Below are 24077 nucleotides of genomic sequence, written 5' to 3' on the forward strand. Positions count from 1 at the left end.
AAAAGCTGGTTCTTTGAAAAGATAAACAAAATTGATGAACCTTTAGCGAGGCTCATTAAGAAAAAAGGGAAAGGGCTCAAATCAATAAAATTAGAAATGAAAAAGGAGAAGTTACAACTGACACCACAGATATATAAAAGATCACAAGAGACTGTTATAAGCAACTATATGCCAAGAAAATGGACAACCTAAAAGAAATAAATTCTTAGAAAGGTACAACTTCTAAGACTGAACCAGGAAGAAGCAGAAAATATGAACAGACTAATCACAAGTACTGAAATTGAAACTGTGACTTAAAAACTTCCAACAAACAAAAGCCCAGGGCCAGATGGCATGACAGGTGAATTCTATCAAACATTTAGAGACGAGTTAACACCTACACATCTGAAACTATTCCAAAAACTTGCAAAGGAAGTGACACTCCCAGACTCATGCTATGAGGCCACCATCACCCTGATACCAAAATCAGACAAAGATACCACAAAAAAAGAAAATTACAAGTCAGAATCACTGATGAACATAGATGCAGAAATCCTCAACAAAATACTAGCAAATCGAATTTAACAAATACATTAAAAGGATCATACACCATGATCAAGTGGAATTTATCCCAGGGATGCAGGGATTATTCAGTATCTGCAAATCAATCAGTGTGATACACCACATTAACAAACTGAAGAGTAAAAACCATATGATTATCTTAATAGATGCAGAAAAAGCTTTTGACAAAATCCAGCACCACCCATTTATGATAAAAACTCTCCAGAAAGTGGGCATGGAGGGAACATACCTCAACATAATAAAGGCCTTATATGACAAACACACAGCTAACATCATACTCAGTGGTGAAAAGCTGAAAGCATTTCCTCCAAGATCAGGAACAAGACAAGAATGTCCACTCTCACCACTTTTATTCAACATAGTCTTGGAAGTCCTAGCCATAGGAATCAGAGAAGCAGAAGAAATAAAAGGAATCCAAATTGGAAAAGAAGAAGTAAAACTGTCACTGTTTGCAGAGGATATGATACTATTCACAGAAAATCCTAAAGATGTTACCAGAAAACTACTAGAGCTTATCAAGGAACTCAGTAAGGTTGCCGGATAAAAAATTAATACACAGAAATATCTTGCATTTCTATACACTAACAATGAAAATCAGAAAGAGAAATTAAGGAAACAATCCCATTTACCATCACATCAAAAAGAATAAAATACCTAGGAAAAAACCTACCTAAGGAGGCAAAAGACCTGTACTCTGAAAACTATGACACTGATGAAGGAAATCAAAGATGACACAAACAGATGGAAAGATATACCATGTTCTTGGATTGAAAGAATCAATATTGTCAAAATGACTATACTACCCAAGGCAATCTACAGATTCAGTGCAATCCCTATCAAATTACCAATGGCATTCTTCACAGAACTAGAACAAAAAATTTCAGAACTTGTATGGAAACACAAAAGACTCTAAATAGCCAAAGCAATCCTGAGAGGAAAAATGGAGCTGGAGGAATCAGGCTCCCTGACTTCAAACTATACTACAAAGCTACAGTAATCAAAACAGAATGGTACAGGCACAAAGACAGAAATATAGATCAATGGAACAGGATAGAAAGCTCAGAAATAAACTTACACACCTATGGTCAATTAATCTATGACAGAAGCAAGAATATTCAATGGAGAAAAGACAGTCTCTTCAATAAGTGGTGCTGGGAAAACTGGACAGCTATATGTAAAAGAATGAAATTAGAACATTCTCTAACACCATACACAAAAATAAACTCAAAATGGATTAAAGACCTAAATGTATGACCAGATACTATAAAACTCTTAGAGGAAAACATAGGCAGAACACTCTGACATAAATTGCAGCAATATCTTTTGGGATCCACCTCCTAGAGTAATGAAAATAAAATAAAAAATTAACAAATGTGACCTTAAAATAAAATGGGACCTAAAAATAAACTTAAAAGCTTTTGCAGTGCAAAGAGAAACCATAAACAAAACAAAAACACAACCCACAGAATGGAAGAAAACATTTGCAAATGAAGCGACCGACAAGGGATTAATCTCTAAAACAGACAAACAGCTCATGCAGCTCTATATCAAAAAAAATAAACAACGCAATCAAAAATGGGCAGAAGATCTAAACAGACATTTCTCCAAAGAAGACATACAGATGGCCAAAAGGCACAAGAAAAAATGCTCCACATCGCTAATTATTAGAGAAATGCAAATCAAAACTACAGTGAGGTATCACCTCACACCAGTCAGGATGGCCATCATCAAAAAGTCTACAAACAATAAATGCTGGAGAGGGTGTGGAGAAAAGGGAACCCTCCTACACTGTTGGTGGGAATGTAAATTGGTACAGCCACTATGGAGAAAGGTAAGGAGGCTCCTTAAAAGAGTAATAATAGAGCTACCACATGATCCAGCAATCCCACTCCTGGGCATATATGGAGAAAAACCATAATTTGAAAAGACACATGCACCCCAATGTTCAATGCAGCATTATTTACAATAGCCAAGACATGGAATCAACCTAAATGTCCAACGACAGATGAATGGATAAAGAAGATGTGGTATATATACACAATGGAATATTACTCAGCAATAAAAAAGAATGATATAATGCCATTTGCAGCAACATGGATGGACCTAGAGATTATCATATTAAGAGAAGTAAGTCAGACACAGAAAGACAGATATCATATAATATCACTTATATGTGAAATGTAAAAAGATGACACAAATGAACTTATTTACAAAACAGAAACAGACTCACAGACTTCGAAAACAAACTTATGGTTACCAAAGGGGAAAGGTGGGGGAGGGATAAATTAGGAGTTTGGGATTAACATATATACACTACTATATATAAAATAGATAATCAACAAGGACCTACTGCATAGCACAGGGAAATATGCTCAATACTCTGTAATAACCTAAATGGGAAAAGAATTTGAAAAAGCATAGATACATGTATATGTATGACTGAATCACTTTTCTGTACACCTGAAACTAACACAACGTTGTAAAGCAACTATACCCCAATATAAAATAAAAATTGAATTTAAAAAATGGCTTTTCATATCAGCAGAAGAAATATTGGCTTATTCAAAAAATGGATATTGCTACTCTTTTTCAATACTATATTTGTTGATTCTCTATCAATATCTATGTAATTACACTGTTGGGGAGGAAGGAAATTTAGATTCTTATTTCTTAAACTAGAATTCCAGATAGCCCAAACAGGTAAATGTAAAAATTAAACAAGAGAAACACTAGTAAAGCGGACAGACATCTAATCATAAACTTAAGTGTTTCAACCATAGCAGTAGGCATTGGCATAGTAGGGTCAAATATTAAGAAAATATTTAAAAGAAGATAGTCTAAGGAACATGCTCTGCAAACATCTCAAGGTAAATTCTTATACAAAGTTAGATCTTATGCTTGGATTACCTTCACTTATATTCTACAATACAATGTTTTTATTAAGGTCTCTGCTAAAAACCTGCCACATAGAGGAACTTCTTTTCGTATTGCAAAATTATAGTTGAAGGTACTATACAGTTTAATTCTCCGAAGAACAGGTTCCATACGATGAATTCCTTTTAGAATTTAGTAGCAGGGAAGAGTCCAAGTCTTTGGAACCTCTTAGATAATACAAAATATACTAAAGTTTTCAGTTTTCTATTAGTGGATAGGAAGCTCAGATATAAATTTAATGTTTTAATAATTAGCAAATTTGCTTCCTCTTCCCTCCAGTATCTTAATTTTCTGTTCCAGATTTTTATTGTACACATATATAAAATGATATAATGATTCAAATCCATTTTGGAAGCAGATATAACAATAAAATAAAATTCAAGATCCCTTGTAGCAACAAGGGTTCTGAGCTTGTATTTTCCTTATTGTTTGTAAAGGGAACACTAATATATTAGGGAGCTAATACTATACTGGGCCTAGAAGGGGGCAAGTGGAAATGGAGAGCTATATGCAAGTTATGAAGGCAAAGCGTAGAAACAAATAAACTTTGGTGACCAGGATCTTACTCCTACAATTACTATAACATAAACACCCAAACTGCAGCTAGAAAAAAAATGGATATTTAAGTTTCCTTACTTTCAAAAAGACTGTGCCTCTCTAGAAGCACCTTCCTGCTGAGAAGTGAGCAGCAGTTCAGAAGAACTTGCCTGCTGCTTTGGCTTACTACACCTCCTCACTTCACTATTGGTTTGGCTACATCTTAGACATCTATAGTCTGGCTACACATAAAAAAACTTCAACAAGAAGACGCTGTGAAGGACTAAACTGGAATCATCACAACTGTCAAAAAGAAGAAAACTCCAGTTACACATATCTAAACAGTTACTTTTTCCCCTGAATAATAAAAAATATAAATTCTGTTATATAGACACAGGCTTATGTACATAATACTCTAAATCATAAACTACACTTTTCCCCTAGAACCATAACAAAAAACATTATGTTTTTAGAATTTTACAGTTAGTTCCCTTATCAATTAAAATGAAAAATTTCACTTAACATTTATTAATAATTTCTTTTAAAGGGCCATTACATACTCATAGATTTTACCTCTTTCAATATCATCCATCGGAGATGCTGGGGACATCTTGTCTTCCGACGGAGAATGTTTTACAAGATTGGGAGTCCTAGTTGAATTCCGCATTTGTTGCTGCTGCTGCTCTATACGATACTGAATTTTACTGCTTCCTTCAACTCTGCAGTTAAGAAAATCAAAAGGTCAAAACAGGTATGGTGATTGCAATATAACAACAATTTCAACTTACAAAGCTACTAAAATCGACCACTTATTCTTTTTCTTAGAGATCTTTAAAATGATATTCAAGGATTAAAGCATTAATTTAATTCATTATTTAACAAACCTTTATTGATCCCTGCTATAGGCATGGCATACACACAGATCCACTGAGGGATACACATGTGAATAAAAAAAAAAACCACTGCTCAAAATTGAAGAGATAAGACATACACAAATGACTAAAATAAAATGAAATTATACATGAGTATAGCAGATACATTATATTCCCTAAATTCTGAAATTATCATTTCTGTTAAAATTAAGTCACTCCCACATTTCTCATTCATAAGGTTAAGACATGTTATTAAAGGAGGTTCGTATACTTTCCCTTCAATACTTTAAAAAAAAAAAAGTATATAACACAACTATGCTTGACTTTGCCTCTCCCATTTCGTCACCAAATCCTGTTAGTTCTTCCTTCACAAAGTATTTAGAACTTCACTTTTCTCTTCATTCTTACTCTAAAAAATTGTGGTTTGTGCATTTTTCTCTTTCCCACATTGTTTCATTTAAATCAATTTGTTTGGTCGATTTACATTTCAAAACAAGAATGTAAGCATGTCGATCCCTGGTTAAAAAAACTTTAATATGCAACCACCGTCAATAAGACAATGTCCTGGGCTTCCCTGGTGGCGCAGTGGTTGAGAATCTGCCTGCCAATGCAGGGGACACGGGTTCGAGCCCTGGTCTGGGAAGATCCCACATGCCGCGGAGCGACTAGGCCCGTGAGCCACAATTGCTGAGCCTGCACATCTGGAGCCTGTGCTCCGCAACAAGAGAGACTGTGATAGTGAGAGGCCCGCACACTGCGATGAAGAGTGGCCCCCACTTGCCGCAACAAGAGAAAGCCCTCGCACAGAAACGAAGACCCAACACAGCCATAAATAAATAAATAAATAAATAAAATTAAAAAAAAAAAAAAGACAATGTCCTAATTTCATAGTTAATATTGAAGGCAACCTACCTTTATAACCTTACCTCTAGTCTACTTCCAACCTCATACCCCACTTTCTATACTTGTATACAGGGAAAGAAACAAACCTCTGCTCTATTCAAGCAAGTCTTATTCATAGGTTCCAAATAAGTCAGATATATTCCTGTCTTGTTTACATCCTCATGTTCTCTCTGATCAATTAAATCAGTATTTTCCAAACTTTCCTACAAATAAAAATCACCTGGGAAGAGGGGATAATTAAAAAACAAAAAAAAGTTTCCTGGGCTCCTTCCCTGATCTGTAGTTGAATTTAGGAACTCATTTGTTTAACAAGCACCCAAAGGCAATCCTTATCATGAAATATGTTTGGGGGAAAAAAAAGCCCTAAATCTCAACCTCCTCTTAAGGTACATCAGTAAGGGCTCCCTGAATGCTCCGATGAACCATAATGTCTCCCTTCCTTTAATTCCTAGAACAATTTTTATCTATACTATTTGTATGGCTTTTAGAGTATACTACATGTTAATTAATGCACTGCCTAGTTCCCCCCCAAAAAAAATTTGAGATGGCTATGTTCTCTTATTGACATTTTTAATGGAATTATCTGCTAATCCAATTAAAATGTGAAAGTTCTAAGGTTAGTATTTGTATAGGAAATTCTTTTTCTTGCCTCACATTTTCTAAGTGCTTGATAAAATTTTACTACTGATAATGAAATTATTTTGGAGAATGTGTAATGGCTCCTTTTAGTCCAGTTCTACAAAAGTATCTACAGTAGAATAAAAGATATACCTACACATAAGAAAACATTTAGAAACAAAACAAGCTTTTAAATATCATAGGGAGAAATGGTAAAAGCTTCTGGCTAAAGGATCTTCATCAAATTTAAACTTGGAAAAAGATCAAAACATTTTTGTACCACACAGAAATAACCCTTATGTAATAGTGTGACTTAATCCAATAACTTTTTTCACTGACATTCTCTTAGCAATTTATGTGATGATTAAATAATTTATTTCATTAACCACATACCTTGTTTTTTTTACAGTGATGTTGCTGCTGAGTTTTTCTAGTCGACATTCCCCAGTATCATGGTTAATAATCAAAATGCATTCTTTTAAGTAAGGTTTCTTTGAACCTTTGAAAACAGTTACTGGTGTAGTTGAACCCTGTTTAAAAAATTAATTATTATTACTTGAAATTTATCATAGAAATTCAGTTGAGAGGGCCTTTGTGATCTTCTGCCTTTCTCAATCTATTGATATACTGTACTTCAAGTCACCTAACTGCCTAAATTTACTACTCTGGCAATAAGGAGTATAGTAAAAAAGACAGATGAAGAGAGGCTGAGATCTCAAAATTGCTGTCTTGAGGAAAGGGAACAGAGGAAGCAGCTGCCCTGAGCCAGTAAAGATTTGTTTCACAAATCTTTGTAGACATGGTCTACAATAGGAAATTGGGATTCAGTTCTAATACAACCAATATACTTTACAATAAGGGAACAAAAGTCCTGAGTTATATTTCCTACCCTTCGTCTTCTTCCTTCCTAAATTTAATTTTTTAAATCTGGCATTTTATTAAAGGGGTGCTTCCCTATGCAGATTAAGGAAAATGAATGTATCAGGGAACATATGTTACATTAAACTCACTGATCAATTTTAGCGTCCTTAAAAGTGGGACAACCAGACATTATGTGCTTCATGATGTGATATAAAAGAAAGTATGCAGCATCACCTATAAAGTGTTCTTGCCTGAAAAAAACCCACAAAGAATCCAATTCTCACCAAGGCTTTAGAAATAACTACCAGTTTATAGGAAATATGAGGAAGGAGAAACAAGTTACATAATCCCAGACAGAAGTAATTTGAAATCCAGAATGTGGGTATATTCTCTAGGACAATTAACCTGGTTTCTCTAACAAACCGGTGGCATAAAAGGGGGGAGGGACTTTTATAGAATAAAAGAGATAAGAAACATAATATCAGAATACAATATAGAATTATAAAATAGGTAAACAACAAGGAACTACTGTATAGCACAGGGAACTATACTCAATATCGTATAATAATCTATAATGGAAAAGAATCTGAAAAAGAATATATATGTATAACTGAATCACTTTGCTGTACACTTGAAACTAACAGAACTTTGTAAATTAACCTCAATAAAAATAAATAAATAAAAATACAATATAGGGATTTTATATGGATTCCTAGGGAGAAAAACTGAAAAAAGACATTTTTGAAACCATCATGAAAACATGAATATGGACCAAGTATTACAATTAATTCTACTATGTGTGATAATAGCATGGTTAGCATGGTACTTAGGTGAAAATTAAAATATCCTTATCAGTTAGAGATGCATACATAAGCATTTGTGAATGTCTGCGATTGCTTTAAAATATGCCAGGAAAAAAGTAGGAAGCTCTATTAAAAAAAGATTAGCAAAATGTTGATAATTGTTGAAGCTCAGTAAGTACATAGGGGTTCATTATACTATTCTATTTTCCATAATAAAAGGTTAAAGAATCCTGGTCATTACTAATAACCTACATCTACCTATGCTCCTCTTCTATCCTTTGTCCCTGCCTCCCTCAACCCTGAAGGAATTTTATGTTTCTCATTCTCTTATTTTATCCCACATATATGTATCCCTAAATAATATATTGTTATAATTGCTTGGTTTTGAACTTTATAAAAGTACATTAAATTTTTAAAGCACTGATTATAATAATTTTGCCAAATACAATAGTAATGTTAGATCAGGTTAGAAAAAGGTGACTTCTAAAAAAGACTAAAGGGCCTATCATATTTTTTTAAAAATATTTATTTATTTATTTATTTAGCTGTGCCGGGTCTTAGTTGTGGCACGTGGGATCTTCATTGCCACATGTGGGATCTTCTTTGCGGCATGCGGGATCTTTTAGTTGAGGCATGCAGGCTGTTAGTTGTGGCATGCGGGATCTAGTTCCCTGACTAGGGATCGAACCCAGGCCCCCTACATTGGTAGCACAGAGTCTTAACCACTGGACCAGCAGGGAAGTCCCAGGGGATATCATATTTTAAAAGTTAACAATCATTAGAGGCTTAACACATTACCAGAGGAGTATGAGATAAATTTGGTAATTGAGGATGCCATAAAAAAGGGGTAGGTTAGAGACCTCTGAGAGGTTGGGAGAGAAAATTATGAAACCAAAAGTAAGGAACAAGTTTTTCTAAAACAAAAATGATCTACAGGAAGTCAAGCATGCATAGCACATAGATAAGGACATACCTGGAGTGGCCCTAGAAGAGTGAGATGCCGAGCACTTAGCTGAAGCCCTGGTAAGGTAGAGAGCCAGAAGCATGATCATGACAAAACTAAGTTGGGCCTACTTGGCTGATAAGTATATTTTTCAAACGTCTTGACTAAAAACAAGTGAGTAAGATACCCCAGAATAGCAACCCAAGGGCTCCAAATTACATTTAAGAGAGTCATGTAATATATTCTTCTTAAAAAATACTTGTATTCTTACTTAGAATAGAAAACATTTAAAAATACAATACGTTATTGTACTCTGAGTTTCTGAAGGAGGAGGACTGGATTAGAAATTTTTTATTGCTCCTAGCACCTGAAGTATCAAGCTCTTCACAGATACTCAATGAATGTTGAATGTGAACAATATGAACATTTTTACCATAAATAACAAGTTAAATAAGCCTTTCACAATCCCTGTACCTGTCTTCTATACTTTGAACAAGTTTTTTTTAATTAAACTTTTTCCTCGTTAAATTGAGCACCATTCTTATTTTAAACTTCAATTTCTGCCCTCTTATTTCATATTCCAAGAAAGGGGTGTTAAACTATTAAGGTACCAGGAAACTCCGAAGCATATAAACTCTCTTTGCCTCTGAATAACTATGGAACACATCCTACCACCTCCAGGTTTACAGCTATAACCCAACTTCAGAACCCAATCATCAGCTCACCTAGATTACTGTTATCCTCCTCCCTACTCTCCTTCTAGTTTTATTTCCCATCTGCTAACAGGCAAATCTGATCATGCCTGATTATGAATACCAGGAAAGGAAAGTAATCAGTAATGGAATGGAAGAGTACAATAGTACTCCCAAAGTAACATGAGGGAAAACAAAGAAAAAGAAAAGAAAGAAGAGATGCTTGGGGCTTCCCTAGTGGCGCAGTGGTTGAGAATCTGCCTGCTAATGCAGGGGACACGGGTTCGAGCCCTGGTCTGGGAAGATCCCACATGCCGCGGAGCAGCTGGGCCCGTGAGCCACAACTACTGAGCCTGCGCGTCTGGAGCCTGTGCCCCGCAACGGGAGGGGCCGCGATAGTGAAAGGCCCGCGCACCGCGATGAAGAGCGGTCCCCGCACCGCGATGAAGAGTGGCCCCCACTTGCCGCAACTAGAGAAAGCCCTCGCACGAACCGAAGACCCAGCACAGCCAAAAATAAAATAAATAAATAAATAATTTAAAAAAGTAGCTTTTAAAAAAAAAAAAAAAGAAGAGACGCTTGACGAAACTAATAAAGAACAAAAAAAAGAAAACAAATTAAAATAACTAATACACATACTATAAGATGATAGAAATAAAAATCAAGTATCAAAACTTTGAACTAAATGTGGATAGAATTCTCCTAATAAAAATAGAAAGTGTTGGGGCTTCCCTGGTGGTGCAGTGGTTGAGAGTCTGCCTGCCAATGCAGGGGACACGGGTTCAAGCCCTGGTCTGGGAAGATCCCGCATGCCGCGGAGCAGCTGGGCCCGTAAGCCACAATTGCTGAGCCTGTGCGTCTGGAGCCTGTGCTCCGCAACAAGAGAGGCCGCGATAGTGAGAGGCCCGCACACCGCGATGAAGAGTGGCCCCCACTTGCCGCAACTGGAAAGAGCCCTCGCACAGAAACGAAAACCCAACACAGCCATGAATAAATTTAAAAAAAAAAATAGAAAGTGTCAAAATGGGTTTAAAAATGAAACACAGAATATTCTGTTAACAAAAGATATACTTAAAATGTAAGCTAAGTAAAAGTAAGAGACACTAAGATTCCATGAACATGCAAACAAAAAGAAAGCAAAGTTGGCAATATTAATATTAAACAAGGTGGTATTTAAGCTTAAAATCACAGAAACAGGGTAAAAAAGGTTTATTATACAATGATAAAAATATAACTCATTTAGAAGTATAACTGTAATAGGACATTAAAATAGGAGTCAAGTCCTAAAATAAGCTGAAGTCCCAAGAATGTGGTAGGCTATTTTCCCATGTAAGCTAAGTAAACTCAATGGAAAGAATCAGACTAGGTTCATCTTGGAAGGGACTTTGACCAACAGGGTCATCTAGAGTGGCATAGTAGTCATCAGACATATGGAACTCTCACAGGTCCAGGGTTTGTGGGCTAAAGTTGTTGAGCAACCACTAGAGATGCACTCATTGCATAATAGGAAGTGTAGCTGGAAGTTTCCTGTGGGCTATTTCATCAAAGCCCACAAAAGTACCCCACAAGATAGCACTAAAAATATGCCAAACTGGACAACACCAATGACAAATCATAACAGTCAAGTAAATCTTTTCCTTTCAATATTCAACATTTTGAAATTTTATAGCAGTCAACCATAGAGAATTGTTTACAAAAAAGAGAGATTTGTAAATGCCCAATATTAACCCCCTTAACAGTCTTCATTTTTATTAGTTTCTTCTATTTGATACTACCAAAGAACACCTAGAGGAATGAGAATTAGAAAATCTACCCTATCGAAGAACCACCAGAACCTGAAGGTACTCTTAAAAGTATAATAGGGGCTTCCCTGGTGGCGCAGTGGTTGGGAGTCCGCCTGCCAATGCAGGGGACATGGGTTCGAGCCCTGGTCCGGGAGGATCCCACATGCCGCGGAGCAACTAAGCCCGTGTGCCACAACTACTGAGCCTGCGCTCTAGAGCCTGTGAGCCACAACTACTGAGCCCACGTGCCACAACTACCGAAGCCCACGTGCCTAGAGCCCGTACTCTGCAACAAGAGAAGCCACAGCAATGAGAAGCCCACGCATCGCAACAAAGAGTAGCCCCCGCTCGCCGCAACTAGAGAATGCCCGCGTGCAGCAACGAAGACACAACACGGCCAAAAATAAAAATAAAATTTAAAAAAAAAGTGTAATAAAAAGTCTATTTTATGGAATGCCTCCAAGCTTCTAGGCATTTTCACCAAGATGATGAAGGCAAGTTGATAAAGAAAATAGGAGAATCTAAATGCCTCTAACTAATAATCATTACATTTCCACAAAATACCCACAAAATTAAGAACTGTGAAGAAACGTAAACCTCCTACTTATTTGAAGAAGTTCTTTAATGAAGGGGGAAAAACCCACAAAATTTGAGAATATAATTTCTATTCTTATTCACAATTGTTCAAGGATTGTAGGCCCAGCAGAAAAAAAAAAATTGCTCTTAGCAAGTGGTAATTTTAACAATTCTCTTCCATTCCAGCTATCTGAAAGATTCACAGGATAAAATTCAAATTCTTTTGCATTACACATTAGGCCTTTCTTTATCTGATTCCTAAATACCATCTCCGACTATGTCTCCATATGCACCCTTTCTTACCTAGCCATAGTGGCTTATATATAGTTCTTCAAATGTAACACACTCTTGTTGCTTTGTCTTAGCCCACGTCTTTCTTTTCTCTAAGAGGTCCTTCCCGCTTTCCTTCACCTGGGTAATTTCAACTCATCTTCAAGACAGCATATCCTGATGTCTCCTCTCCCTCCCCAGGCTGAATCGTCTCTCTTTTGTACTCCCATAATATTCTGTGTATACCTTTATGATAGTCCTTACATTACTAAATTTTAATCAATTATCTCCTATCTTCCTCATTAAATGATAATATTTTTTAGGACACCTACCACATCCAGTCTACCTCTGTCTTCTTTTTTTATTTTTATTTTTGGTCACGCCACGTGGCATGCTGGATCTTAGTTCCCCCAACAGGGATCGAACCTGTGTCCCCTGCAGTGGAAATGTGGAGTCTTAACCACTGGACCGCCAGGGAAGTCCCTACCTCTGCATTCTTAACAGCTGCCTAGCAAAGGACTTACCACACAGAAAGTATATGCATATATGGTCTGTCTGTCCATCCGTCTCCCTTTCTCATGCACACATATACACACAAAAATATTGAGGCATAGTCATTTTCGACATATCTCTGGTGGGCTGAGGTGGGGAGGGAACTACTTTTTCCCAAATGATTTCTCTGCTATTTCATAAATTTACAATTTGAAGCTTGAAATTTTCGTCCTATAGTTGTCATTCCTTCAAGAAGTATTTTCAACTGAGACCAAAATCGAACACATGGTAGATGGTAACTCTTGATTAAAGCAGGATTATGTGTGAATGAAAAAGGTTTATTAATAAATGTAAGAATCCCCATCTGCTTGGAGTAGAAAGAGAATGCAAGGGATGAGGATGGGAGGATTGCAATTTGAGAAAATAATATGCTACGTGGCAAAGAAGAACTCAACTAAAGTTCTGCAAACCAATCATCACTGATCAATAATCCTATAATCTGAGACCAGGACAATAGGTGGTGCCTGTTATCCACCTGAGGTTTTTCAATAACTTTTAAGATTAAGTGAATGATTTGGGCTTTTCTTTAATAAACCTCATAAAGCAAAAAGAGCCTTAGATTATTGGGTACTTAATATCCAAACTATTTTAGAGACACCAGAATCTGAACACTTTTTAATAACAGAGTAATACAAAGGCTTACTTATCTACAATGTCTCAGACTGAGTTGATTTTTCATTTTCTTCAATTTCTAAGGGAGCAAATGAGAAATATACAATAAAATGCACCCACAAATTTCATTAACATTAGGGAAACCTTCAGAGGCAGCAACTCATATAGTCTGACATAAAGGTGGGGTCTCAATATATAGTGTTGACAGACAAAAAGAAACAGATGGAAGGCTAAATAGAGGATAGAGAGCTTGCTTGCTATACCTCTAACCATGACAAGCCATCTCATAAATGTATACAAGAGAATGTGGATGAACTAGCACAAAACCATTCCTATTACAAAAGTTAAAAAAATGTAAAAAAAATCGCAGAAAGTCCAGTGTTTTCTATGTTAGAGTATAAAGTTAGGCTTGGTTTTCTTTGAGAATAGATCAAGTCAGTATAAAAGGAAAAAGAAACAAGTTGAATGCTAAGAAATTTCTAACTCAAGGACTGAGAAAACTAGAGCATACAACAAAGAACTTGCATATTTATGTAAACAGTATTTGATAGTGTTACTTTGATATATCTGAAAATTTTTGAAATGGGCAAAATTTTGGTAAAGGCCTCCCTGACCTAGTCTCTTTCTTTTCCAATCCATTCCCTAAGTCATTGTTAAAATCACTCCCAAAGCACAAATCTAATCATGTTAGCTCTCTGCTTAAAAACCTCTAATGGTTCTCTAATACCTATGGCATAATCTCCAAATTCTACATTACAACATAAAAGATTCTTTATAATCTGGTCCCAATCTACCTTTCCAGTCTCTACTCCTATCAATCATTTTTCATTATTCTGTAATTTACTACATTCATTCATTTATTCCACTTGTCCTTTCTCCATTTGGAGCCTTTCACATACTGTTCTTTTTGCCTAGAATATTCTACTCCTCTTATAACGGATGAAATTCCACTTGTCCTTTAAGTCTCAGCCCACATAGCATATGCTTTGTGAAGCCTTTCAAGATTCCACCAGGCAGAGTATCTAATTCCACTTATGTGCTTAAACAGAATTTTGTCTCTGTTCTAATCTATAGCACTAGATAGATGTTTATGTGTCTGTTTGCTGTAACAGATTAGGACTAGATGTCAGGGCATATGTTATTATTCCTAGTTTGGAGAACAAAATTTGGCTCATAATAGTGATTTAATAAATATCTGTTTAGACCTCCAATTGTTTCAAATCATTTAATATGATAGTTCTTGAAACTTACAAAGTAAATTTTAAGAGTTTAAGATTGTTTTCCTTAAGATAGTTTAAAATATGATTTTTTTGCTTTGCTGTATTTATTAATTTCTTTAACTGACTACCACTACATGAATTGTACAATTATTTTCATTTAAATTTAGTGGAAATCCTGTAAAAACACCCATTTAGTTTAAATATATGGAAATACTCACTTCTATATTTGGTAGAGTAATTGTCACCTGTTCACCTTTGCCGACTTCAAGCTCTCCTTCACAAGAAGTGTCAATAGAAGCAGGTTTGAAGTCATCTAAAAATAGATATAGATACTGGTTTTTATAAGATGGAAGAATACCTGAATACCTGGACATCAAAAATATGAGCATGTTTCAGAGTGATAAATCATTTTTCAACAGCCAGTAATTAAAATGGCTTAGAAGAGTCTTAATATTGCAAACAAACAAAATACAATCCAGATTATTTGTGTATGTATAATTCTGAGAAAAAAAGAAATAGCTACACTCTAAAACAGTATTCCTCACTTCATGATCCCTTGGGATCCTGTTTAGATCAAGATGAACTAGACTAAGATGTTCCACTGCTAAAAGCGAAATAATGTCAGTATCTTGACAATTTGCTAAAAACCAGTATCAGTAGAACATCTTCAATTTTCAGGTTTTTTTCTCCCCTAAATTTTTCTTAAACCATCTTGGGCTCCTACTACCACTTGTCTGCTGTCCTAGCAGAATACAAAATGAATGAAAACACACATTCATGGGGATAATTTAAAGAAAGCTTATTCAGTTTAACAGCTTGAGTTTTTCATGGATACATACACCACTAAAAGATGTGTAAATTTAACCAAATCTGCCACTTCAGAAGAAATTAAAATAAGTTTTCATTTTGAATTAGATCATAATTCAAATGATGTCATTAAAATATATCACCTAGAGAAAACACAGGGTGCTAAGATATTTCACATACTGAGCAAGCTTAAAAACCTCTAAGATATGAAAGTCACTTAAAAATAATTCACATCAATATACATCAATGACTAATAAGAACCTGCTGTATAAAAAAATAAATAAAATAAAATTCAAAAATTAAAAAAATATATATATATCAATGACTGATAATAATTCTGATACAGAATTCCTTTGCTGTTGCCAGGTTATCTTCTGAATTTTTTTAAATAGAGGCTGGTAATCCAGATTTTTGTATAAAAGATCTTGATTTTTAGGTATTTACAACCAAATCATGTTAAAACAACAACTGTGTGGGTCAAAAAAAGCATCTCTAAAGTCAAATCAGCTGATAGGGTAAATCTATAACCTCTGTTTTAGTGTTTAAAAACAGATTCTTTTTCTTTATAATATATCATTACTTTTGATCTTCACAACAACTCTCTGAATTGAATATTCTCACCCATATTTTACTGATGGTGAACTCCTCTAAAGTAATGAAGCCAGTAAAAGATAAGCCAGGAACTCAAGCCACACACTCTACCCATTCCATATTATATAGCCTCTTTGCCTTAGATCCACAGTTCCGAACTTTTGTGTATATGCATGTGTCTGGAGGGGTGGTGTTAGGAGATGAGGGATAGTCATAAGCCCCTATCGGAATCTGATGAAAATTATAGACCAGCTACAGATCCTCTCTGCATAAAAATGCATATATGGGGACTTCCCTGGTGGCGCAGTGGTTAAGAATCCGCCTGCCAATGCAGGGGACACGGGTTCGAGCCCTGGTCCAGGAAGATTCCACATGCCGTGGAGCAACTAAGCCCTTGCGCCACAACTACTGAGCCTGCGCTCTAGAGCCCACGAGCCACAACTACTGAGCCCGTGTGCCACGACTACTGAAGCCCGTGCACCTAGAGCCCATACTCCAGAACAAGGGAAGCAAAGCCACCGCAATGAGAAGCCCACGCACTGCAACAAAGAGTAGCCCCCGCTCAATGCAACTAGAGAAAAGCCCACATGCAGCAACAAAGACCCAATGCAGCCAAAAATAAAAAAACTAATTAATTAATTTTTTAAAAAGTAATACATGCTTTAAAAATGCATATATGAACATACATATCAAATACTATATAATTTCTAGGGATTCACAAGCCCTTGAAGCCTATGCATAAATGCCTATAGTATACGAGATACCAATAACAGATAGAAATGTACTCAAAATATCTGTAGCTTTGCTTAATAAGCTGGAATTTATAACCAGTAAGTCCATCAAAACTATTCTGAACCTATTTATATTTCTAATTATTAGAATAAATTCCACATTTTATTACTTGTTATATTAAGTAGCGTCTTTTATTTCCTTCATACAAGAAATTTCTTTTTAAGTATACAAATTTTGAGATTCAAGGGGTTAAACATAGCTCTAGAACTACAGAATTTGTTGAATAATCTCATGTTCATGCTTTCCATATGTTTTCTAATGTCAAATGTATTCTCTTCTAAGTTGGAATGATTCCAGACTAGTTTATTTCTTTCGGTTCTTCTTGGTTCGGAAGCCTCACCACTAATTTTAACATTTAGTTATTTTCTCTGGATTTCCTTCATCTATGTTATTTTCTTCAGGTTTACAATACAATTACTTATATTACATAAAGAGTGGAAAAACATTTCCTGCTTTATTCTCAACACTTTTCCTATCATTGTTGATCACTTCTCTGACTATTTTGGCTGTAGCATCACACAATGTCAATATCTTCACAAAAGAGTCCACAATTAGTAACATAAATTTATTTCCTGGAATTTGAACTAATTCAACTAACTCCAAAACCCATACCCTTTCCAGTATACCACACTAATCAGAGAACATTAATTGTAAATATAATTTTAATCCTATTTTTCATTAGTGTACTTTCTAATGTTTGCTCATACCAAAGCTTAACAACCAGTTTTTTGGGAGTGGCTCCACTTGGTGCCTCAGACAATCTTTCTGTAGTCACCGTCCATGAGCTCATCATTTCATGACAGGAAAAAATGGTGCCATTTACAAACTTAGGAATTTCAATCTTTATTCCCTTATCTGGTTATAAATTGTAAAACTAGTACTAGCTCAAATCCAAAATTAATTCTAATGGGTTCTATTGCTCAAACTCTTCTACCCAGTGAGGCATCTGCTGTTAAGCATTAAGTTTATCATTTACAGAACATCCCACATCTTCCCTACCACATGCCAGACTATGTTTTTGATAGGTTTTACTGCCAAGCCTTGATAAATGCTTTTTGAAAGTCTAGGTTAAGTACATTTATTGGCACTCTGCATACACACATGAATATAACCCTTCAATAATAATGGTGACTACTATTTTTTCTCTACCGTGCACCAGAAACTGTGCTAGGTTGTTTATACTATCTTATTTAATCCTGAAACTCTGAAATGTAGATATTATAATTACCATTTTACATTTAAGAAAACTGAGACTGAAAGCTTCGAGAATATTCCTAAAGTTACATTACATATATAGGTGGTGGAGGTCAGAATTCACATCCAGGTTTTTCCAAAACCTCAGTGTATTGAACAGGCATAATTACCCAAGTACATAAAGATAGAATATTACTTTCTCCCAGGTAACATTGATTTGTTTGTTATAAATTAGGTCCACCCTGAAGGGGATTAAGAGGTACAAGCCTCCAGTTACATAAGAAACAAGTCATGGGGATATAATATACAGCATAAGGAACATGGTCAATAATATTGTAATAACTTTGTATGGGGACAGATGGTTACTAGACTTCTCTTGATCATTTCATAATGTATGCAAATGTCAAATCATTATGTAGGAAACCTGAAACTCACATAATATTGTATGCCAACTATGTTTCAATAAAAAAATTTTTAATAAATAAATAAATGTCATGCTAAAATATATTTGAACCATCCTTACAAATTATCATGATACTTTCAATATATATCTTTACAGCCTTACCTGTTAAAAAAAGAAGATTTAGAAAGATATTTACATTTAGTGAATGAATGAAAGCTTCAAGCATTACGTAAAACTGCTATTGAAAATATTGTATTTTTCACATACCTATCAATTTAAGGGCAGTTTATAATTTTAATAAAAAATGATAGAATGGCTGAATTTATTGCTTCATTCTATAGATAAGATGAGCTCAGCAACTTAAAGTGAATTGTCTATTTTACATAGTTAATAAAAAGTTGAAATTAATGTATTATCTGTGTGTATTTCTGTTCTACTTCATTACAGAGCTTAAACATGAGTATATTTTTCTGAAAATAGAAACAAAGTTCTTCTTCAGTTCCCTGAGGAAAAAACATATCTTTATATGTAGTAGTGATAATTAAAAATACTAAACATTTTTGGTTTCCAGAAAGAAAAATGTACAATTAAAAAAATAAATAAATAAATCATATCCACCTGCCTGTATGAAAGTCTATAGTTTCCATCCCTCACTCTGAGTCCTTAAGGATGAGAATCATATGGGAAATGAACCTATCCTCAAGGATAATGATTGGTTTTCTTTTAATAAATCTAGAAAGGTTCTGTCTGCTTCAACAAGAATAAAACTAAGGGCAGAAAACCTTTCTGATGTCTTCCACAGGACTAAAGGTGTATTCAAACATTTGGGTTTCTTGTGGTTATTATGATTGTTGTTTTGTTTATTTTCATTCTTGTAACAGGATCATCTGATACTCTGATTCTGAAGACACGATTCCAGCATTTTGAGAACTTTTATAAATAAAAGGCTTTGAGCACCTGCAAAGTGCTTTTCGAAGGCTATTTCTTATTCACTTAGTTTGGGGCTTATGCCCTTAAAAAGAGACTATATACCCAAGTAACACGGAAATAGATTCTTGAGCAAATTCGTGTAATCTCAAACCTTATCATTAAAAAAATTGATACTAAGATTACTGTATACCTGAGAAAGAAGAGGAAAGGAGAGGGAAGTTATTATTTGAGAGAAAGGCATGGAGAAACCAGATAAGAACTATATCATACTTCTGGAAAATGGGACTGAAGAAGGAGAGAAACTGCACAGCCAGCACTAGCTGTTTCAAGGTCTTGGACCACAAAGTATGGTAAAGAAGGGACAGTGTTGAAGATCTGTTTGCAAATATCGCCCCCATTTATTCTATCAACCGGATATTAATTTTGCTTAATAAAATCCTTTCATAAAATGTAAATATATCCTTGGAGAGTTAAACCTATTGGTTCTTCATACCTTTACTGTGAGTTACTGTAATTAGATTGTGTACAACTTAAGTAAACTTTTGGAGAATGTGAGTTTTAATTGAAGCATGGCACACTTCAGAGTAAAAACCATAAAGATCTCTGAACAGTCTAAGGACAGAATGACTGAGAAGGGTGGAATGATGAGACACTAAGGAAGGGCAGGGCTAGAAAGAGGAAGTGAAAAAATACTTACTTTACAGTTTGGCCACAGAAAAATAAGAGGTTATGATTCAGTGATCTCAAAGTTTCCTTCCCACTCTATAATTCTATGAGAGCTATTATGCAAAACATGAATGTTTTACATACCAAATCATAATATACTATATTTTCCTTCCTGGAATCTACACCATCCAACTATTAAAGCAAAAGAGTTCCATTTTCTACCTCAACAACATAGAAGAGAAAAATGTATCAAAACTAGTTCCAGAGGACAAAGGGAAACCAAAAGGAGAAATCACAGGGGTTAAATATCTTTCTAATAAATTCATAACACACCCTTCAGTACAGTGATAATCAGTATTTGATAAGTGACTGAATGAAATCAGGGGTCCAAAAGAGATACAGATTATTAGAATGGCCCAGAATCTTTCTCCAGGAACACATTAAATAAGAACCCTCATCAGTCAGACACCAAAAGTGAAGAAAGGAGAGAATGTTTTCCTACCAACCTAAACGCATTTTCATCAGGCAGACACCAAAAGTGAAGAAAGGAGAGAATGTTTCCCTACCAACCTAAAGGCATTTTCCCTTCCCATTTCCCTTTGCCCCCTTCTATTTGTCACCTTATTACAGCTGTTCCTTGAATAACACGCACGGGTCTGCACCGCACGGGTCCACTTACATGAGGATTTTTTCCAATAAATAGAGTATCTGTATTTTCATCTTACAGATCCTTAAATTAACGAGTGTGGGGAAAAGTTTGTGTTCCATTAGAGATTACAATACGTGGAATCAAAAAAACTATAGTTTGAGTCCTGATTCTACCCAAACGGTTTCAGCTTCGGGACCTTGGGTGAGTCATGTATCGATTCCTTCGTTTTTGAGGCCGAGATAGGAGTCCGTGGATTTTCCACTGCGCGGGGTCGACGTCCCTAACCCCTGCGTTGTTCAAGGGTCAACTGTACTTTCCTTTCCACCTCTGCATGATCCGCCAGTCACGTCTGACTCCACCCATAGTCACCCCTGTAGACCTCCTCCACAAAGCGTCCCTTTCTACCTGCTGGTCTTACCTAAATCTCTCTGCTCAGAATTACCCACACCTGCTCGACCAGGCTGCTTCCACCGGCCCCCTAGCACTCCGGACAGGGCAGCGGGTCGCGCTGGGCACCCCATTCTCCCATAGAATAAGGGGTTGGGGGGGTCTGTGCGAACACAACTTGGAGAGAGTTGTGCTTCCGCACCCCCATACCCAGAGCTCCCCCCCTTTCCCCGGGGGTCGTCCTCACTCACAGCGCACAGTGTGGAAGGCGCAGCGCGGCTGCTTCTCAAAACTCTCCCCTAACTTGAGAACCCGCTCGCGACTGTCAATATGCGAAGGTCCCGCGGTTCCATTCATCATTCTCCTCCGGCTCCGACTCTGCCTCGGCCACCGGCGCTCACTACCCTCTGCCAACTCAGCCTGAAGAAGAGGTGCTTGGCCACCGCGGGCGCAGCCACCATAGACTCCGCCCCGCGGCCGACGAGCGCAGTCCCACCGGGCCTCTCGCGTGCTGATTGGTTTCCTGGAGAGGGGCGCCCCGCCCCTTGGCCCCGAGGCTCCTGGTCCTGCAGCGGGGCTCCATTTCCCACGTTGCGACGCACGCAGACTCTGGCACGCCGCATATCTGAGGTGAGCGGTGGGAGCGGGGTTATTCGGCGGAGCAACGCGAGGCAGGAAGGTGGTAGCCGATCTGACGGGGCGGCTGGGGAAGGAGGGCGCCCCGGGATACCGGGAAGCCCGGACCTCAGGCTTCTGGACCAAGCGACCCGTCTTGTAGGAGCTCTTAAAGGGAGAATCGGCCTTTTCCACGCCTTTTCTGTGGAGATCTGGTTTGGAAACTGAGGCGGGGGAGGGGCGGAGCCTGGTCACTAGGCCTGGTGTCTTGTCCAAGGCCTGGTAGCACGAAAGCCGGCTCTAGAATCCGGAGTAGAGACGCCCGTGGCCTCAGAGACGCGGTCGGTGGACCTGACTGGAGGCGACGCCGTTACCTCAGCAATCGTTTTCTGACCTTATGTTCCAGAGGAAGTTCCTGGTGGTATAAGGATTGGGATAGAGGGAGGGGGGTGAAGTGGGGCGGGTAAAAAAGTTTCAGAGTTTGGAACTGCAGATATTTAGGATTAGTTGCAGCTGGATTGCATTGGGTTACCTTCTTTATCTTCTTCACAGTGATCTGTGGCGGCGGTAACGGCACGGCCCCGAAGACGGAATTCCCAAAAGATCAAGGCCAGACCTTGTGCTCTGGCAGCAGGGTAATAGCATTAATAATTGAAAAATAATTGTCTTTTTTCTTCTTTTTTCCTGTCAAAAGTTCGTGAGTTTAAGGGTAAAGATGAGAGAAGTGCTGTATTAGAAGAGAAGCCTCCAAGAGAAGGTTTACAAATGGTTGCCATAACAGTGGTGGTTTTTCAGGGTAATTACGTAATCAGAAAACTTTCTCACTTAACTGCTACCTTCGCCAGGTTTGTAATTTATTGTTCCAGGCAGTTAGATGCCTGTGTCTCTCTCAGCCTATCTGCTTATCCAAATTCTACTCTTTTAAGGCGTACTAAGACTGTTCCCTGTGGTAGTTAAGCACTTGGGTTCTAAAGCCAGAATCTTTGGGTTTGAACCCCAGCTTCATACTCTATACAATATGACTTTGTGCAAACCAAAGTTAAGGATGCTCATCATTAAAATGGGAGGAAAAAATAATAGTACTTATACCTTACAGTTGTTGAGAGGATTAAATTAGTTAGTACAAGAAAGCATTTAAAACAATTCATGGGATAAAGTAAAAGCTCTCTGAATGGTTATTATTTTTGAGACTTTACTATCATGCAACATTTTAGGGCCATCTTTAGTGGCTGCCTTCTTTTCTAAACCTTGAATTTTTCTAGGAGGTAGGAATTATTATTTTGTTTACAGGTAAGAAAGCTTGTTCATGGAAACCCTGTCCTCTGACTCTGTGGTCTTTATTCTTATCATCTGTGTCACCTGTTTGGCATGTAACGTATTTTACATAATTATTTTATTTTACGTATGTGTGTATATGGGTCTGTGTGTATACGTTTCTTTCCTAGCCAGAATGTGAGCAGGAAATCTGTCCTATATAAAATCTTTGTGAACCTTGGGTCTATCATAGAGCCCTACGCATGTTTGGTGGTGGTGATGATGTTTTAGTGATGTTTTCTTATATTAGCCAGAGAGCAAGAACAGTGTTGTGAATCTATTTTACTTTAAAAAGGCTTTCAACCAGAAGTCTGAGGTTTCCATTTTATAACCAGGAGAAAAGCAGAGCATCAAGAAATTGAGGTTTTGGAATACCCAAAGTTTGTGCATTTATTCATTGTTTCAACATATATAAATACTAAGTACCTACCACATGCCAAGCGCTAGTCTAGCCTCTGGGAATATAACAGTGAACCAAAGAGGTAAGAAGGCAGCCACCAAGAATGGTATGAGTTTTGCCCTTGTGAAGCTTACCTTCTAATGTGAATTTTCTCTAAACATATATCTAAATGAAATATGTTGTACTAGCCCAGGAAGAAAGAAATAGACTAATGAACTAAATAGAATCTAAAAATATATCCAAGTGACATTTCAGATTGCTTCTCTTGTATCCATTCATGATAAATTATCTCAGAAATTTATGACAGCTATGTGCATTTGTTCTTTTTTCACCAATCTGTAACCTCATCTGTTATAGCTTCCTATCTTAAACCACTCACAAAAATAACTTACATTTGTATTGAAGATATAAATAAAGTTGTATGTTTATGAAGATATAAGTAAAACAAAATAATAAAAACAGTAGAAAAAATTAGGAGATTATATTTTAGCTCTTATGATAGGGAGGACCTTTCTAAGCATGACTCCAAAGGCAGAAGTTATAGAGGGAAGATTGTTATACTTGACTACATAAAAATTGTAAAACTACAGT

General features: G+C 36.7%; 2 protein-coding genes and 1 non-coding gene across 10 annotated transcripts in view; 1 reads left to right on the forward strand and 2 right to left on the reverse strand.

Annotated features, from left to right (window-relative positions):
• The window catches only part of EAF2 (ELL associated factor 2), a 63255-nt gene extending 41661 nt beyond the window's left edge, over positions 1-21594 (reverse strand). For both annotated transcript variants that reach the window (XM_036850838.1, XM_036850839.1), the window contains exons 1-4: positions 21409-21594; positions 14957-15051; positions 6819-6955; positions 4606-4751 (exon numbers count right to left, since the gene is read on the reverse strand). In XM_036850838.1, coding sequence (XP_036706733.1) covers positions 4606-4751; positions 6819-6955; positions 14957-15051; positions 21409-21517 — 487 coding nt within the window. In that variant the 5' untranslated portion in view covers positions 21518-21594. The remainder of the gene's footprint in view (positions 1-4605; positions 4752-6818; positions 6956-14956; positions 15052-21408) is intronic.
• Positions 8757-8829, reverse strand: TRNAG-ACC. Its single transcript has one exon. It is a non-coding gene; the product is annotated as a tRNA-Gly (tRNA).
• A 102-nt stretch (positions 21595-21696) lies between the features above and the next one.
• IQCB1 (IQ motif containing B1) overlaps positions 21697-24077 on the forward strand; it is a 48731-nt gene continuing 46350 nt past the window's right edge. For 5 of the 7 annotated variants that reach the window (XM_036849624.1, XM_036849622.1, XM_036849623.1 and 2 more), the window contains exons 1-2: positions 21697-21787; positions 22325-22407. The gene's annotated coding sequence lies outside the window, so the exon portion shown is untranslated. The other 2 variants (XM_036849621.1, XM_036849620.1) reach the window with 2 other exon arrangements.

Source organism: Balaenoptera musculus, chromosome 4, assembly GCF_009873245.2.
Source record: "Balaenoptera musculus isolate JJ_BM4_2016_0621 chromosome 4, mBalMus1.pri.v3, whole genome shotgun sequence".
In the NCBI taxonomy this organism is placed as follows: domain Eukaryota; kingdom Metazoa; phylum Chordata; class Mammalia; order Artiodactyla; family Balaenopteridae; genus Balaenoptera; species Balaenoptera musculus.